The sequence below is a fragment of the Python bivittatus genome, unplaced genomic scaffold, assembly GCF_059951505.1.
Source record: "Python bivittatus isolate LINGU-HERP-01145 unplaced genomic scaffold, Pbiv_v1 ctg000080_np1212, whole genome shotgun sequence".
Taxonomy (NCBI): domain Eukaryota; kingdom Metazoa; phylum Chordata; class Lepidosauria; order Squamata; family Pythonidae; genus Python; species Python bivittatus.
Window position 1 is genome coordinate 18710509 of NW_028277035.1, and position 19527 is coordinate 18730035.

The 19527-nt window shown below is 37.3% G+C and overlaps 1 protein-coding gene across 8 annotated transcripts in view; it reads left to right on the forward strand.

Annotated features, from left to right (window-relative positions):
- Positions 1–19527, forward strand: part of TENM2 (teneurin transmembrane protein 2) — a 586296-nt gene that overhangs the window by 330067 nt on the left and 236702 nt on the right. For all 8 annotated transcript variants that reach the window (XM_088133612.1, XM_088133610.1, XM_088133614.1 and 5 more), the window contains one exon: positions 7103–7341. In XM_088133612.1, the coding sequence (XP_087989738.1) occupies positions 7103–7341 (239 nt within the window). The remainder of the gene's footprint in view (positions 1–7102; positions 7342–19527) is intronic.

Genomic DNA, 19527 nt, shown 5'->3' on the forward strand with positions numbered 1-19527 from the left:
ATTGGAGTCCTGCTGATCACTAACATCCAAAGAGCCCTCCTTCATGTGCTCTGTAGGGGGACCTCTACCACGATAGCAGGAAAACACAGCTTATAGGCCAGTACACCTTAGATCAGCTTCAGCCTGTCTCAGCAGTGGGCTGATGATGAGATCGAGGCTAGGTTATGGGGTGATGGCTTCAGGAAATGGTTAACATGGCATCTCTATGCTATAGTAGTCAGCATGTGTAGATGAATCCTAAGAAAGTATTTTTCCTCACTATGGGCCATTCAGGCATGCAGAAATCAAGCAGCACAAGCATCTTGATGGGAAAATAGGAGTTCCTTCCTTTGCTGCTTTCCACAAGCCTGCTATGTGACAATGTGCATGTGCCTTCCTTCCAGCTATAAGAACTGTTTGGATCTCTGATCGACTAGGTGTAAAGGTACTGTATCAGCTTTTCCCTGATTGCAAGGAAAACATCAGCATTGCTACAGAAAATGAACTAGGGCTCTAAAAAGTGCTACTGTTCCTTTAACCATATGATGCTACAGCAGGAATTGCATTGCATCTTTACCTGCTTTAAGATCTTTTCTCAGCACGCACAAGTTGCTTTAGGTTCAGCTTAATGCTTTGATAAAACAATGTGCCTAAAGGCTGACACCTGCTTTTAATTCTAACGTGCTATTTTTCTTGTCGGGCAGTTTTCAAACATGGCGCTTCTATGTGTCCAACTGTGTCCATGTTAAGAAATCCAAGATGCCAATGAGCAGTTATTCTGGTATTTAACACACATGACAGTTTGATTGAACACTTGCATTGATTAGAAAAAGGTTTGTCTCTACAGCCTAGGTAACTACAATTTAAGAAATTGTAAACCATTGGAGGATTGTTAATGTTTTGTTAAAAATGCAATTGTTTGTGAAAAGCTTCAAAATGTGCCTGAATAGATACCTTGTGTCATTATTTTGATATTTCTGTGTTGAATCTGAATTATTGTTTCTCTGCCTAATGACATTTTTGGCTACTAAACCATGAACAGTCACTTGAATATAGATTACATACTCCAGCCCAGAAAGGGCTGCAAATTGATCTATCTCTGTCTATGGACAAATGCTTGTGGACAAAGGAAATATATCCATGGAAGTCTGAAAGTGAGGGATCCCTGCTCCAATAAGTCATAATTCCCAGCTTTCTTAAACATAAAAAAAGAGTGAGCTAGTTGGTAGCCCTTTTGGAAGTTTCTCATACTTCTGAAAATTAAAAGAATAAGGAAAAGCAATACCCTTTTGCTCATTTTGTCAGAAAAGTCTGTTCCTGCTTATCTGTATTTTTAGTCAGTGAATTCCCATTTAAACAACCCTGTAAGTACCCCAGTAATACTGGGCCCATTTTCAGGAAAGCAGTTGTGGAGTTGAATAAGGCTGTGCGTTCTTTGACAATGATTCAGACCTTGTGTGAGCACAGCATCTCTCTCCTGTTTGCTAAAGAAACCCGACCATTGTCAGTCTTCTTTAACCAAATGCTTTCTGAACCATTTTCATAGGGTCGCTAGTGTTGAGCAACCCTGCAGAGTAATCTACTATTTATTATCCAATCTCCTGTTGTGTGGGATTGGCTTTGTTTTTAGGAAAATATAGTTGGGGGGAACTTCAGTGTATTGAAGACTGGAGTAATTTGTCTGTATTTGTGTAACAATTAGTAAATTTTTGTAGTAAATTTTTCTTTCTCTTTCCTCTTGGGTGTGTCCTTGATTTCTCTTTAAGAGCAAGTGTTAGCACTGAAGCAATTCAGTGTGGTCTGGCTGTTTAGAAATTGGTGTCTTCTGTATTGTGAAAATACCCAATCTCTTGCATGTTTCACAGAGAATTGCAAGCTAATTCAAGACAAAGTATATATTTATGCATTGCATTTGTATCCTGAATAACACACAACAGAGTTCCCTTGATCTGCCTTTGACTGACCAGATCTCTGTCAAAGGTGATTTAAGAATCAATTTGTTTTCCTACATTTATTCCAGTACGGTTTTATTTATATACATATACATATACATATACATATACGTATACATATACATTTTTTTTTCTCACACACACACACACACACCAAAGATGAATGGAATTACCCTAAATTTGAAATAGAAATTATGATGTAAGGCTGAAAACCATAGTACAGTGAGTTTATAAGGTCAAATAGTAGTTTACTGGAAAGCTAAAGAAGGTTTAGAGTAAAGAGGATGGCAGAAGAATAGAAAAGTACAATTTGTATGATTGGCTCCTGATTTCATGTAGAGTCAACGATTAGCACCACATTTAAGCAAACATAAGCTCTGCCTCTATTCAGCCCTGTCAAGCTGTTCTCAGTAAAGAAGAGCTATAACAAATGGTCACCCACAGGGGTACATTTTAAAAGGTTTAATTTTCACTCAACTCAAATTCAACCAATATGATTTTAAGAGAGTAGTAACTCTATCTCCTTTCTGGCTCTCATTTGTAACTCCAGAAGGGCTCTGCTTTTTAGCCTTTTGTTCTGTTTACAGTTTCCTCCTTCTGAAAGTAATCCTTTATTACTGAACATTATTGCAGAACTTTGTCATGGTTCTTTTTACTGTTAGTCAGAGGAAACTATGGTTAATATACAATTTGTTGCTTGTTTTACATATATATCTATCTTGCCCCCCCAAAAAACCCTCCTGGATTCTTATATAGAATATTAAGAATTATAATTATAATAAAAATTACTGTACAGTACAGCCCTCAATTAAAAAATAAATAAATAAAAACACCAACCAAACATATGAAAGAAACAATAAAAATAAAAGTTAAAGATGGCATGATAAAATCAGAGGAAGGCATTCCAAAGCAGCTGTGTCTTCAGTAGTTTGATCTCTGCCAGCAGGCTGTTTCACGATGTCAACACTGCCACCAAAAAGGATCACCTTCCAGCTTCAGCCTCTCAAACCTCCCCAAAATGTGGGATCAATAACAATTTCTCCCTGTTTGATCTGATCAGTCAGGCTGGTACTATTTGGAGTTGCTGATTATGCAGATATCCAAGTAATCTAAAACAGCGACCAATGTTGTCTCTCTCCCAAACCTGGGTCTTAATCCTGACCGAAAATGGTCCAGGTATTCCACTTCCTCTAGGGTGCTGCAAAGTTTATCTGCCACCACTAACTCAATACCTTCCAACAAAGTGGGGTTGGAGGCTGGCCAATAGTTCTCAGGTATCACTAGATCCAGTCATGGCTTTTTCAGGAGTAGGCAGACCATAACCTCTTTCAGTGCCTTTGGGAAGTCCCCTCTCACAAGGCAAACAAAATTGTAAATACCTCTGAGGTCCATTGTGGAAAAAAAATAGCCTTCTGCCCTCTGTTCCAAGAGGTCAGAAATGACCTGTTTTTTGTCTTGGGGCAGTTGTGATATAAACTGAGATTGGAAAATATCACCATCAGTTCTCTGGTCACTTTTCAACTTTCAGTACTGCCCCACCCCCAAGGAGATAGGATGTATTTGTTTATGGACCCTATGGGGTTTCAAAGGGATCTTGGAGTTCTTCCCAAGGATTTGATGGATGGGTGGATGGGCCTTGGTCACTGCCTGGAATAGGCATTTGTTAAGGGTCTTGAAGCAGATTGCTCCTTTGAAGCGTCTCATCATGTGTTGATCCTGCAGTGCTCTTTGGTTCTCTGAGGAACTTTGGGATATGAAGCACCAGAAAAGGGGCCTAGTGTGCCTTTGGAGGAAGAAGAGTGAATTCAACCAAGCATGAGTAAGAGCCCATATTAGGGATTACATTGTGGTGATAAGGACAGAAAAACCTAGTTATTTTTCTGCTCTTTTTGAATCTGCAGATAGTCATACAACAGCCCTCTTTAAAGTGATTTGTTCCTTGCTGGAGAGGGAGAAGCCACAGAATCATCTGGATGGCTCCTGTCAGGAATATTCTAGGTATTGGCAGATAAAGTCACTCAGATTCGCTCAGAGTTGCACTCCAAAAGAGCAAATCTTGCTGAGGTGTTGGAAGCAGGGTCTTGTGTGGTTAATTTCTATGGTAAGTCTGAAGTGATAAACCCAGACAAAGTAGACAGGATCCTCACGTCTATTAACCTTACCAATTGTTTATAAGATCCATGTCCCCCTGGCTAGCTGGTCAGGGTGTGACATATGGTGGGGTCCAATTAGTAGCATCTCTTTCTTTGATAGAAAGGGTGGTACTACACCTTAAAGAAAGCTATGGTATGCCCTCTCCTCAAAAATTCTTCACTGGATCGGATAGTCTTGGACAGTTTTGTTTAGTGTCCAGCCATTTCCTTTGTGTGAAGGCTATTGAGATGATAGTCCTCAGCTTCAAAGGGCCTTTGAGGATACAGATTATTAGTACCCTTTCAGTCAGGTTTCATACTGGGACATAGCACTTGAGACAGCACTGGACACACTTACTGATCACCTCTGGGGTGATAAAATTGCCATGATTCTCCTTGATCTTTCAGTGGCTTTTGATACCATTGAACATGGTATTCTTCTGGACCAGCTACCAAAATTAGGAGTAGGAAGCATGATGTTCCAGTGGACCTCCTTTCTCTGTGGCCAGATCTAGTCAGTGTTGGCAGGGGGAGGGAAGAGAGAGATAAAGCTAGAGACCACTGACATATATGATCTTTCAGAGCTCAATATTCTTGCCTCTTCTGTTTAACACCATACCTGAGGGGTCAGATATCATCAGTATCCCAATTATATTCAGGTATTTGTAACCCCACATTTGGAGATGTTCCATCTTTAGTCCTGAATGGAGTTGCACTTCTCCCTTCAGGACTGATGCACTACTTGAGGATCTTCTTGGAGACACAGCTCCTACTGGGGAAGGAAGAGGCAGCTGTGGCCAGAAAGACCTTCATACAAATTCACATGTTGTACCAATTATGCCCATACTTGAACCAAGAGCTCCTTAAATATAGTCACTTATGCTCTGGTCACCTCTCTTTTGGACTCCAGGAATTTGCTCTACATGAAGACTATGCAGAAGCTGCAGTTGGTCCAGAGTGCAATAGCACAGGCAGTTATGGGCCTACCTGATATCCCATGTAATACATGTACTGCTTGAGCTGCGCTTGTTGCCAGTAGCCTTTTGGGTGCAATTGAACATTCTGGTTATCACCTATAAAGCTGTTCATGGCATAGGGCCTGGTTATCTGAGTAACTGTCTCCAGTAGTTTCTGCCTGGAAGAGCTGGCATGTTCTGCATTCTACCAATTAAATTATCATCTGATGAGACTCAGGAAGTGGGCCTTCTCTGTCATAGTGCCTGCCCCCTGCAATAATATCTTCCCAGAGATTTGTATGACTCCTCACCTTGATTTATTCAAAGACCCAATAAATCCTAGCTGTTTGCCCAGTCTTTGGGCTAGAAAGAGCAGCAGACCTCTTATGGGGATAACTGGTCTATAACATATTACTTAGGCTATAGTTGTCTATCATTTCTATGTGTATTGGCATATGACCATGACCTCTATTCATTTCCTGGCATTTTTATGCATACCTTAAGAGGGAAAGCTAAGTTATGTCCTCCATTCTATAGAAGGAAGGGAATATACCAGTTGGAAGGAAGAGAACATTTATGTTTAGCTGAATCTTAAGCAGGCAAAGTATATTTTCTTGCTTTATTCCTATTTTCTTCATGCCCTTGCCCCCCACCCAATCCAAGTTCCTTCCACATTCCCCCCAAGCACATAGGTATCCATGGGGGGACAAGAGGAGGGAAGTGATGAAATTTGTGTCATGACATCTCAGTGCTAACTCTTCCCCTTAAATATTTGTGTGCCATATTTTACCACAGATGCAAAAGGGCAGAGCTTTTGTTGTGACATCACAATGCATGTTTCATCATTCTGGCATCAAGTTGCAGCAGAGTGAATTTATTATTTTTATTATTAACTTTGTACTTCATTATTCTGTAAAAACTATTAAGAAGAATGAGTAAATCAGTCTTCTATGATAGTAATATGTTTGTTGTGTACCAGCATTCTTAAGGTTTTTTGTTTTTTAATGCAAAGGTAATTCTTTTCCACTAGCTATGATTGGGAATTGCTGACAATTTAAGTGTATGCTTACTGTGCAAATTAGAAAACATCAACCATCACCACTACCACATTGTCATCATCATCAACATCATCATCACTACTACTACTACTACCACCACCACCATTAGATTGGTAATAGACCTTCATTATACAGTAAAGTCTACTCAACTTTGCTTTGTAATTCAAGTTTTTATAACATTACATTTTAATTCCTTTAATGTGCTGTACATAGCTTGTTGTTTCTGAGCCAGGCTCAGTCCTGAAAATGGTGCAAAATTCTATGGTTTCCTGGTTGGGTGGACCATTAATAAGACATTACTGATTTTCCAGAGTTTGAACATGTTTTGTATTAAGGTTTGTAAGGCTTCCATTAGCCTTCTGGGTATAATTAAATATGCTAGACTTAGCTTCTAATGCCCTGAACTCTATTTAAAAAACAACCAGGCTTCCCATTGTCCCATGTGACAGAGAGGAACTTTTTACACTACCATTTGTTCAACAAGTGTGAATCTCATATAGATTATGTTTTTCAGTTGCTATTTATATCATTCTCCTTTTCCTCTGGAAATTTACCAGAGTTCAAGCCTGAGTGTGTTTCAAGTCGCAATTTTTCTGTTTGAGCTGGCATCTGGAGAAAAACTAGGATTGTTACTATGGTTAAAACATCCATCATTAACCTTGAATTGGATTCAAATCACTACCAGAGCAACTTGATTTTTTCTAGTTCATTTAGATCATTGGCCTGGTTTTCACATAATGCTAAACTGTTAGGTCACGTATTCCTTTTTGTGATAATGTGACCTGGGAAACATCCATTACGGTTTAATCATAATTGATGGTAATATGGTTTATTTGTTTTATCTGAGCATGATGTATGAAGCAGAGGCATTGTCAACACATAATTCTACAATTAAAACTAAACATTGAGCAAAAAGAAGCTTCCTTTCTTTGACATTTTTGTTATTGGTATATTTTGTATTTCCAAATGGATGAACTATTTTGCTGTCTTATATCTATTAACTGATCAATTTATCTACATTTCAGGCATTTCTTGTTCAAGACGTCATCTGGAACAACTCCTCTGTTCAGTAGTTCTTCCCCTGGATACCCGTTGACCTCAGGAACAGTTTACACACCGCCCCCCCGACTGTTACCTAGAAATACTTTCTCCAGAAATGCATTCAAGCTGAAAAAGCCCTCCAAATACTGTAGCTGGAAGTGTGCTGCTTTATCAGCTATTGCTGCTGCAATCTTGCTTGCCATACTGTTGGCCTATTTCATAGGTAAGTCCCACATTTCCAGAGATCACACATGAACTGCAGAACAATTTCATGTCAGTCCACTGTGCTGTTATTCATGAAAAACAAAAAAAGTCATTGATAGGGCTGTTTCCAAAAGCATGTTCCCTTTATACTGAATGGGGAAGTACTGGATTTTTAAAAGGAAATAACTGAAATACACTGATTAAGAGGCAATGGCCTGATTTAGTTTTATTTAGCCAAATTATATACTTGGTAAAAGGAGATTTCCCTATGCTTTTCATATCAATCAGACAATAGTTCTTGTATTAGCACAGCCCACAGCCAGCTACTTTAAGTTCAGTCCTGTGTAGTGTATGATGGTTAGGGAGTTGGTCTAGTATTAGAAAAATCCAAGTCAACAGTCAGCTGTAGAAGCTAACTAGAAAAACTTTGGGATGTTCACTATCTCTCAGATTAACCTCCCTTACAAGTTTTTTGTTGAAAGTATAACATCTGAGGAGGTAGTACTATGTAATTCCTGGGGGGGATAGAAAGGATAAATACAATAAACAAACCTTGAATTTTCATAATTTGGTTAATTATTCATAATTAATCTATAAATCTTTCCCAACGTTAAGTAAGGCTCTGTGAATATTGAAAATAACTTGGTATACATCCCAAGTTGCATACAATGTTACATTCCTTCTCCCATTGCTCCAAATTAAGATTGGTCTATTTCTGAATCATATCAGGGTATAGCTCCCATTTCTCTTCCTATTACAGCTCATGTCTTATTATTTGTACAATAATTGGTATTCTTCATGTAAACTCAAGTTACATAAATCCCCTATGTAACTTTCTCCTTTATTCCAGCCTGTCTGATTTAGCAGCTCTGTACTCTTTCATTGTTAGACTGTGTTGTCTTTATTTCTGAATCAGCTTGTTGATTATACTACAGTCTGATTCTGATACTGATCTTTCCTTTAAAATGTCCTCAGATGTTAAATATACTATAGCAAGACATTTTGGTAGTCAATGGGCTTTTCTCTTCCACCATAATTGTAATGGTAATGATAAATCAACAACTTCTATTGCTTCCTTTGTTCAAATCATCATTTGATTTCATAGTAAGAACACTCTTCCAGGTACAAAAGATATGCAACCTGTTACATATGGCAAGCTTATCATATCTGCATTTTGCTTCTGACACAATTTATTGAGGAAAAGTGGAGAGAAGAAACCAAAATAACTTTATCCTGGTGAAAAATATATGTGAGGAAACTAAAGAAAGATGATTCAGAGTGCAGAGTAGTATTTTTAGTAGAAAATTGGGGATAGCATCATTACCTCTACTATAGACTTTGTATTGTGCCTCTACTTTAGATCTGACATAGTAAATACCCTAAGAAATTTGACTGGACTTGTTCTAAGTAAAACTGTACAGTATTTGACTGTTCTCTTATTTGTCTGATACAAAATCAGAAACTGAATTTGATGTCTGTGGATATTTATGTGAATAGCTGATAAAGAGCAATGAGTGCAGTGATTAAAAACCAGTTTTAATATGGATAGTGGAGTGGTTGGGATAGGAAGTGGTTGGGATCCCAGAAAAGTTGCTCTGAACTTCCTGCAGAAATCTGAAAAAGAGTGAATGAAGTTAAATTCCATTAATTTTTATTGTGATTAGCATACAAATAGCATTTTTCCATCATTTTTGCTTTTAAACATTATACTTGACAAATTCTAATTTAAATTGTCTATATGCCTAGTTTATTATTTTGTAAAAAGGAAATAATTGAAAGCTACTTTCTGCCCTCTTCTGGAAGATACTGAAATACTTCTATGTTCAGTATTCGAGTTTAGAAGTATTTGTATTATGAGCCATACCAGTCAGATGGATCGATGCTAGCAACCCCTTGGCACAGAACATTTACACAGATTAGAGCATCATCCAGTAAAGAGCTAAGTGAGTTTACAAATATTAGTCCCAACAGTGAGATGTACCATCACATGGATGCATTTTTATCAAGTTGCAGATGGTAAGCTAATATTTTAATTGGTCCTCAGTAAGAGAAGATAGGAATTAAGGCACTGGGGTAGAGTGGTGGAGCTGGTGGAGAGTTGTTGGGGCATCCTGGGTGATTGATCGAGGTACCAGGTTTTTAGTTATTTTATGTTTTTATGTTTTTATAGTTTTATTGTTGAGAGCCACTCAGAGTTGTTTTAAGATGGGCAGCTGTACAAATCTTTTAAAAGAAACAAAATTAAGTGTTCTCCTTTAAGACAAAAATGGAAAACTTGTGAACCACCACAGGCTGCTGAACTACAACTCCCAGCTTCCCCAGCCATAGTCATTGTGAATGGCACAGGGAGTTGTAATTCAGCTATAGATCTACTATGGATGGCTGCAGGCTTCTGTTCTTATGATAAGTTCTTCTTGCATTTTATAGCCAAATATACTTGGAGCTAAATAAATTTATAATCCTTGAACTTCAGTGTCGATAACATGCTTTTGAGCCATGCAGCAATTTTTGAAGATACCATATTTTGCCAGCACTAACAAACTAACACTAGCAATGTTTGTCTTGCTCAGAAGGAAATAATAGTTTCCACAATGTTTCCATTCTTATCATGGTTAAAATATAAAGTAGCAACTACAAAAATACAAACACGTGGTGCAAAGCATCTGAAAGGGCAAAGTACACCTCTTCAAGTTGTTGACACATCTGCATCCTCTGAGAATCTTGAGGCAACTGCTTTGAAGGCTTTTTCCAGCTGTGGGCAGAGACAAGACTTCTGCTGGAGCTGTCAGTGAAGTGGGTTACCTGCTCATACATGCAAAGGCAACCTGAAAAAGCCTCATATTCCCTGAGTCTTCCAGAGAGCATGGCTGCCTCAGCACTTTGAGATAGGACATTTCATTCACACCATCACACTTCACGAAGAGCCCCTACAAATGCTTCACACAGCAATAATGTGCATGGTTTGCTTCCAAGTATGTGCTGTCATGTGCAATAGTATGACTTGCTTATTTATGAACACCTTCTATGGAATTGTTTTACTTGATGGTATTGGTGCTGGAAAAAAATGGCTTTATACCATCTTGCAGCTGTCCTTGAAGTAGTATTATCTGGTAGTAACAGTAATGCACTGACTTTGAATATTGGAGAAAATTAAATGCAAGAAAACAAGATCAAAAAGTAGTTCCTGGGACTGGTAAAAGGGAAGATTTAAAAATATGAAAGCACCATTCCTACAGGAAAAAAAAATTGTTTTACAATTATAATCCATACTATATTATAATTTCATGGCTTGTGCTATCCTTTCCACCTGCAATGCTGTAAATTTGAATTAGGAACTGTTGAACATATGCCCTAAGCAAGCAAGAGTATTGATTCAGTCAAAATTTTTGTTTCTGGAGTTTCTTACTAGGACTACTTTTGTTTGTCCTGCTAAGCTCATGTGACACATTCATGTTGTTGCATTGTGTTCCCCAAGCATCGGCACATTGTGTCAAAACCTTGTCAGTACCATCTATAATTTTTCAAAATTCCCTAAACCTAGAGATAACAAAATCCTTTGAACTCCATGTAAAAGTTATATGACTGGCATTTAGCCTGTATTAAATTGAGATGCTCAAAAATAGTGGGTCAGGGGCCTGACCAGTATAAATGCAGAATTATGCTTTCAACAGTTGGAATCAACACCACCACCACCACCCCCGATCTTTTCTGTTGCATAGTTGTCGTAAAGAAAGCATTTGCTGGTTCAATTTGTTTTTAGTTCTTTCCTTAGCAAACTTAAAGAATTAGAAAGTCACCTTGTCATTTTTGTTACTGTAGTAATTCTTACAAAATATAAAATGCCATGTTTCTAGTGTTCCTCTAAACTACTCTGACTTCTGTCAATCAGACTTTGAGCTTGAAAAAGCATCAGGCCATCAACATGTCACTATGTTAAAAGCATGGTAATTTGGGGTACTTAGAGTTTCCTTTGGAAACAATAGAAGTATTATTTTCAAGGGAAACTAAAAGCTTGGCATATAGTTAAGGTCGTCCTTTAAAATTGATATGTTGAGACTCATACCAATGAATTTTAGAGTGCTGGCACTATTTTGCTGCCTTCCATCATGTGAAATAGACCTGGGTTTGGGGAAAAAAATGAGGGAAATGATAGAAGATATAGTGAAGATGAGATGCTTATGTAATAGTATATGTACAGAATAGAAGGAATACGTTTAGTCTATTTGTTTCCCACTTTTTGACAGAAAATGGAGATGCATTTTTTAAAAATATTCACCTTCAACTGAATGTATAAATACAGTTTGTACAGACATTTGTGTAGATTCTCATTTCTAAATTAATGTAAACCTGCTGCATAATACTTCCCATAATTTGCTAAAAACCCAAAATACCTTGATACACTCCACTCTCGCAATCGCATCGTAGCTGTACCCAGAGACGATTATATATCCTGTCACTACTTTAGCTACTGCCACAGTCACGGTATCTGAGTGCTGTATGAGATTCATTTTCTAATGAAGCAGAGCACATTCAGTATTACAAGAGTCACTTGAAAGGGAACATCTTTACAACTTCTACATCTTTTTAAGTAATTGAATTTCCTGGGAAGTAACACACAAATGTTAACCAGAGACCACTTATTTGACAAAAAACTGTCTGATTTCCCCCTTGCCTCCTCTTCTTAGATATTAACATGCCCTAATTATTTGGCCCAATTCTTCTATTAAAGCTCCCATTATGAGATAATGGGAAGTAGGTTCTGGATTCTAGCCTAATCAGAAAAGGTAGCCTTCAGGTTCTCCATATATTGAATACTTGGCCCTTAGTAACTGCAGGAGAAAAATAAGAGTGGACCACTAAAACAATCTACACTTAAGCAAGGCCATTAAACCCATGAATCCAGAATGGGAAATTCATGGCTACAATTTTGAGAGAAGTACAAGAGTCAAGACTGATACTTTATTTATTTTTAGAAGATGAAGTAGTAACCCAGATTTCATGTGGTGTAACTATCAAACCACAGTGTCCCCTGTGCCATAAGAATTTTGCTGGATCAGGCCAAAGTCTCATCTAGTTCAGCGTATTGAATTACAGAGTGATCAGGAAGCAAATGATCAGGCTACGTTTCTTGCAACAAAATGGCATAAAATATTTGCATGGAAAATCATGGAAACTTGTCCTTTCTACTTGGTAATATTCCATGATATAATACTTAATGGAAACTGTTATTTTCAAGAATATTCCTATCATTCCCTGAACAATGCCAACATTTTCTCCAGCTTGCTTTAATATTTATTGCTGCCTCTGGTAATTTTAAGAAAAGTGAAATAAATTAACTAGAACTTTCGTTGTTAAAGACTAAAGTTAAATTACAATACAGCAATCATAGATGACAGCACAGAGCATATGTAGAGAATAACGAAGATGACCTTGATGGAGATATGCAAGATCCATTACTAAGGCGATGAGGGGGTAAAAATATTTTAAGTGCATAACAGACATCTCCCTAATTCATGGAAATATAAGGAGGAGGTGGTGGTACAGTGCAATCAGTCTTGCAAGATTCTGTTATTATAGTCAATTTCAATAAAAGTAGTTTTAGCCTTCCTGTTACTCAATCCAGATGGAGGCTACCATATCTTGTTACCAAAGAAGTCCCCTGTCCTCCTGCCTTTCTCTTCCAAGAAAGCTCTTCCTAATTGTTTTTCTTCCTTTGCTGAGGCTGTGAACTGTAGGAAACTAAAGGCAGTACACTCACACACAGCCCTTGGCCACTTTGTAACAAAGAAAAGTTCAAGTATTCTGATTTCTATCCATGAGATATTCACTGAAACATTCTTGTCCTTTAAGAAGAGTTTGAAAGCAGTATATTAGAGCAAAATACATTTTGGCAGAAGACTACTTTAATCACAGCTTCCTTATTCCTCCTCATAGCCACATAGACTTCTCTGGCGATTTCAGCTGTAGCAGTTAAAAAGACTGATGTTGAAGTTTGAATGTTGAATCAGATGGTACTCCAAAATGGGTACAGTAGTCCTTGCTTAATGACACTAATTGGGACCAGAAACTCCATCATTAAGTGATGCAGTCATAAGTCAAAAAACCACATATCTGTGCTGCATAATGACAGCAGTTCTGGCACTCCCGGTTGCCATCGTTAAGTGAGGACTGCATGGGTCATTAAGTGAAGACCTCACATGACTGTGATTTGCAACTTCCTGCTGGCTTCCCCATTGACTTTTCTTGTGGGAAGCCAGCAGAGAAGGTTGCAAATCATGATCATGTGACTGCTGGATGCTGTGATGCCCATAAGTACAAGATCCAGTCATAATTACCACTCATTCAGCACCATCGTAAGTTTGAACAGTCACTGAACAAGCAGTCATTAAATGAGGACCACTTGTATAACCTTTGTATACTTCTTTTACTGATATGTTCAGGATTATAAACTTAAGGAAAACAGCAATATTTTAATTTGATTAGTATAGGTTTCCCTTTTCTTTGTTCAGTGGCACCTGGCATTTTTATATCCTGTAGGCCTATCTAGTGTAGAAAATTCAGAAGGTCCCATATGTAGAGTTGAAATCCTGAACAGCAAAACTCACTGAAGTCAGGTATCCTTGTATATATTCGTAAGATTTGGCTTTAGAAGTATTAACATGTGGGTATTCATATTGCAAATTGTTATGATATGACCAAAGGGGAATGGAATATTAAAGAAGTATTTTATAAGCTCTTTGTGAAATACCTGTAAATTTCAAATAACACTGTTAGCTTCCAGTTCCATTAACCTATGCAGAGATAATTTCAGCTGAGTGTTTTTGTACTGTTCAAAGTATTTTAGTGTGTGCATGTAGGAAACCATTCCCCCTATTATTTTCTTTTGGCTTCTTCAGAACCATTTGAATAAATTCCTCCCCTGTGGCCACTTCCATATTACTTGGAGAAACTGGCTCTGAGTTGGTTGCAAACTCTGTTCACAAGGGGTTACTATTTTAGTAAGTTTTCCATAATATAATTCCAATTACACTTTTAATGCAATTCTCCCTCCTTTTTTCCATTTCTTTCTCTCTCTTTTGTTAGATTACAGTAAATACTGTTTTTACATCCAAAGTAAATGAAAAATTATGCTACAGACTATAAAAGCCACTGGTATGTGTTTGTATTTTATGCTGATATAGTAAAAATTGTACACACACACACACACACACAAACACGCACATAAACAGTTACAATTGCACTTTAGTCTATTAAGGCATTTCTTCAGAAAATGGAGGAGCTCTTCATTTGCAGCCATGTATTTAGGCACAATTCTATATCCTTTCTTTACAAAAAAGGGGGGAAATCAACTTGCCAGAGATGACATCAAAAGTTGCTATAGTGGTTAAGCAAAGATCTGGAGTAATTCCCACATGCAAATTGCATAGTTTCATGTAAAGGGGAAATGTTTAAAAATTGGACTTGTCAAGTAGTATTACACTCTGTAACTTTTAGGGAATAAAATGCTGTAAACTTGCTCTAAAAAGATTATGCCATTTATTTCAGGATTACAGAATTTCTTCTAAATTCCTTAGGCCATTGTATAGATCATCATTTCACGGGGCATTTTCTGCCTATGGGGCATGATGCATAGTCATATCTACATTTGATCACCATGATGCACGTTTCTTCTTCTGAACTCCACAGGGTACTGCAGAAGAGAATCTATAGCAGGGCATTAGTGTCCAATATGAAGATTAATATATAGTGGATACAATAAGGGCAATGCTGTGTGTGATCATTTGGCTTGGAATGCATGGCCTCCATTTTTTAATTCTGTAATTCCAAATGGTGGTCTTGTTTGGAGTGCTAGATTATTTAAAGGAGGAAGAGTTCGTTGTTTATTTTTTACTGTTTCAATTTTATATGCAGTATAAACTCAAAGCATATGTGACATGGGAGATCCATGATTAGTTCTCTTAGTACTTACTCCACATCCATATCAAAATTCAGTATGCTACTTAAATTTAATCTGAGAAGCTAGTATAAGTCAGCTTTAAAGCTGTAAACAAGATAATATTAATCATAATTGGAGCAAATGTGTCTTCTCCCAGGTACTTGTACTCCCTGTCATGCTATGCCAGATTAGTGTCATTTCTTTCATATCTTCCATGTCTTAATCTGATAGTTATTTTATTTCTTAGTTTGTATTTTCTTTGGAGAATCATATGTTAAGTTGTTGGTTTTTTTCCCTTGTATTTTCAAGTCAGTGTTGACTCTGGATGACTGCCTGGACCAGTCCCTGCAATTTTCTTGGCAATATTTCAGAAGTGCCTCCTTCCTAGGGCTGAGAGAGAGGGGCTGGCCCAAGGTCACCCAGCTGGCTTTGTGCCTAAGATAGGACTAGAACTTATGGTGTCTTGGTTTCTAGCCTGATGCCTTAACCACTACACCAAATTGGCTCTTGTGTGTTAAGTTACAGTATACTAATACGTAACTTAAACTGTCTTATCTATAAGACAAATCATGTTCTAAAAATTATCTGTGTGCAGTATTGTTATTATTTTGATGCATATGGATTAAAGTTGCAATTAACATTCCATTTTAGCAATCTGACAAAAGCCACAAATACCCTTAGCAAGAATAAGCAGAAGAGCAAGTAGGTAAGTGAGAAAAATGCTGAGAAGGCAAACAAAGTGTAAAAAGAAGGTATGAAATAAAGAGTGTGAAAATAATAATTAGAAAGGGTAATAAAATGGAGTGTAGCAATGTGCATTTGAATGTGGTAATGGAAGTGACAGGGGCTAGAAAATTACAACAAATGTTAGACACAATTTTCTATAATGAAATTAATAAATATCTTTTCAGTCAGTTTGCATACAATAAAAACATAATCAACATCATCATCTACCTTCTCACTGGAATTAGTTTCAAATCCTAATATCTCTTAGGCTTCTCTCAGTCAATGCTAGACTGGGAACTTTGTAGGGAGTGATTCAAGGACACAGTTCTTTTGATAATTAGGTTTATTGTAAGGACTAGAAAAACTGTTAAAGAAGTTTGACCATTGCCAGTGTAAAATACAAGCCCTATTTATAGAATAACCAAAGTTCACCTATGTGTCTAGACATGCCTTGTTTTCCTCTGACCTTGACCGATCTAGTTCTGAAAATACCTATGTGTTTTCCCCCTTTCAATTCCATTATAGCATTGTAGCTGAATATTTCCAGCTTTACAGCCATAAATACATGGAAAGTGACATTACCCTCAAATGAGATTACTTTTATAGTGATTGGCACATCTTAGAGTTCTTGGACGTATGAGTTTATTCTCCAGTTTCATCCCACTAAGGTAGAAAAGCAATGCAGTTAGTTCACCACCTCCCATGAAATATGGTTAGCTTGTAAGGCCAATGCTACGAAACCATAAAATCTGATCAGCCCCAGTAAAGCCTTGTATAACATGAATCAGTCTTCCAATTTGGATGGAAAGATGCTGAGATTGTGATCATAATCTGTGAGAGGCAAAGTCAGTCTTCCTGAAACCAAATAGTAGCATCGCCCCTCTATAAAAGCACACTGTTCACATCAGTGTCATATCTAGTGTGGGTGATTGCAACCAGGTGGATCTTTGAGTTTAGCTCTCTACACATGAAGCTTGTATTTCTTTTTTGCATGTTCAGGATTGTATGGAAGCTTTTGTGGGTACAGCTGCATAGGCAAAGGCTCCCAGTTTCTAAGGTTTGCACTGTACTCATTGAGAAGGGCTCTTGACTGACATCATAGGATGACTTTACAGAGAAAAGGAGATGCTTACTACTCCTGGTGTTGTGAGGTTTATCCTTGCTATATCACCTGGATGAGGTTTATTTCCAAAGCAAATGTTGCTCTGGAACTCCCGTGAGAGTGTCTCCTGTTCCAGAATGTTTAGAAATCAAGCATTGTTGAAGTAATTTTATTGCCTCTGGCTTTGTGAGCAAGGAAAGCTGAAGAGATTAAGTTCATGCATAATGTGGGGATTTTCGTGTGTGATTTAGAGTAAGGTAGGAACCCCACCATGTAACCGATAGTGGCTTACTAGGGAGTAAGTTCATGCACAGTATGAACACAATCGGCTGTTTTAAGATTAACAGTGAGATCTATGGCTCCTATTTTTCTAAAGTCCAGCATCTTATTTAGGAAAGCATCACCATTCTCTCTTGATTTTATCCTGCTTATGGATAAACTTTTAATTAGCATATTCATAGTTAACAAGAGACAAGAGAAATGGATGCTTAAGATTCTGCAGCTAATTAACAACAAATAATGTGGTAACATTTTCCTCCTGCTAAGCTGTTTCTAAAACTCTAAATATTTATTAGCTTTTGCTTCATTCTCCAACTTTCTACTTCCAGGATAGTATTCTTTGAGCTGTATGTAATATTTATATATTAGGGCTGCATTTGAAGTTACTTTCCTGAAGTACTTTCTACTTGATAGAGTAGAAGATTTATAAAGGTACTTTCATATTTTTAGCATGGTTTGTTATTTAATATATGACTGTTTTCCTCCTCCTCCTCCTTCTCCAGAATACTGTTTGAGATACCTTCCCTCTGCAAAATATGAATAATATTTAAAGGCAGGGGTATTTCCTTTATTTGCAGTATCTAGGATAGGAATGTGGAACTGGTTTCTTCCTCACTGAGGCAGTTTAACACATTATCCAGACAGCCACAAGTATTCCTGATCTAGGAAAAAAACTGGATGCTTACGTTCAGTCAGTCAAATGGGATTACTGTACATTTAAGAAGGGATTCTAATTGTTAAAAGTCTGAAAATAGGGTGCATTTTTTTCCAGTCTAGTCTGACTTCAGAAGCTGTCCACCTTCTCCTTATCTGAAGGCATGGTTGTCCTCACAAGCTCCTCCCTCTTCTCATAAAGAACACTTAGCAGATGGTACAGTAGGACAGCAGAATGCATTGATGTTGTGGAAATTGGATGTCCTTTTCTTCCCTTGCCATGGCAAGCTACTCACAGGACAATACAGAACTGGAAATGTTCTAGGGCCACTCTTTTTTTTTTTTTTTTGGTAGCACACTAAAAAAGAAAAGCAAGAAATCCATGTTTCTCACAGTTCCCCATCACTTCTGTTTCCATCATAATATCAGGCTTCTTCTGACAAGCTGGACTGGAAACAGATAACAAGCACTCAAGGATACAGTGTCTTCTGATAAGTAGATTCATTATAGAAAAGCAAAGAATGCAATTCTTTTTTCCAGTGAAATCAAGCTTCAGATTCTTGTGCCTCATTCTCCTCCCTGCATGATGAACCAGTTCCTTGGTAGTGGACTGCTTTGGTATCAAGTTGTATGTTTGTGACAGTGTGAAATTGCTCTCACACATGATGCTCAGGATGTGTGCTATAAGAGGAAAAACCTTGGGATTTTTTCCTGGTTAATATTTAATACAAGACACTGATTATTTTGGACACTTAAAAAAAAAAAAACTTTTTGGGGGGGTCTGTGTGGTCAGTTTAACAAACCTCAAATCTTATAAATGATATCACTGATATTGGGATCTGTATTTTTCAGTCCTGCTTTTCTCTATACACAGAGAGATTGAGAAAGAGAGAGAGCTTTCATTTGCCTGCTGGGTACAAATACTCTTTGCTTGTTATTTATTTGCTTCACTGAAGTTGATTTGGATTAGAAGAGACTTTCTGAAAGGTCAATTGGCCTGTTGCTAATATAGGTCCTGCTGTACTTGAGTTTTAATGTGTTCTGCTTGAAAAGGGGAGTTAGACACAAAAAGGGACATAGGCTAAAACATTTTGCTTTATATATAACTTGAAGTAGGAAGATATTGGTTGTAACCTTCAAGGAGGCTGAATGAAGCAGCTTTTTAAATGTTTGGTCTTTATATTTACTTGGAAAAGGAAGAAAAATGATGCTTCTCACAAATGTTATATGTCAAATAAAAAGTATTAAAACTTGAGTACATGCAGCTCTATTTCTATGGAAACTAAAAGTCTTCTTTGTAGTTCAAGTAATGTGTTTTTTCTTTTATGTTGATAGTTTGATTCACCAAATCAATACTGCACTTCTGAGTGCCCTAATTCAAGGTTTATTATTTTACATTCATTTGTTCATTTATTTGATTTTAGTCAGTCTAACCCACAAAGCTTTGGGTGCATAATAGCATGGTAAGCATTTTAAAAACAAAATTACTTCATTACATGTAAGCAAAA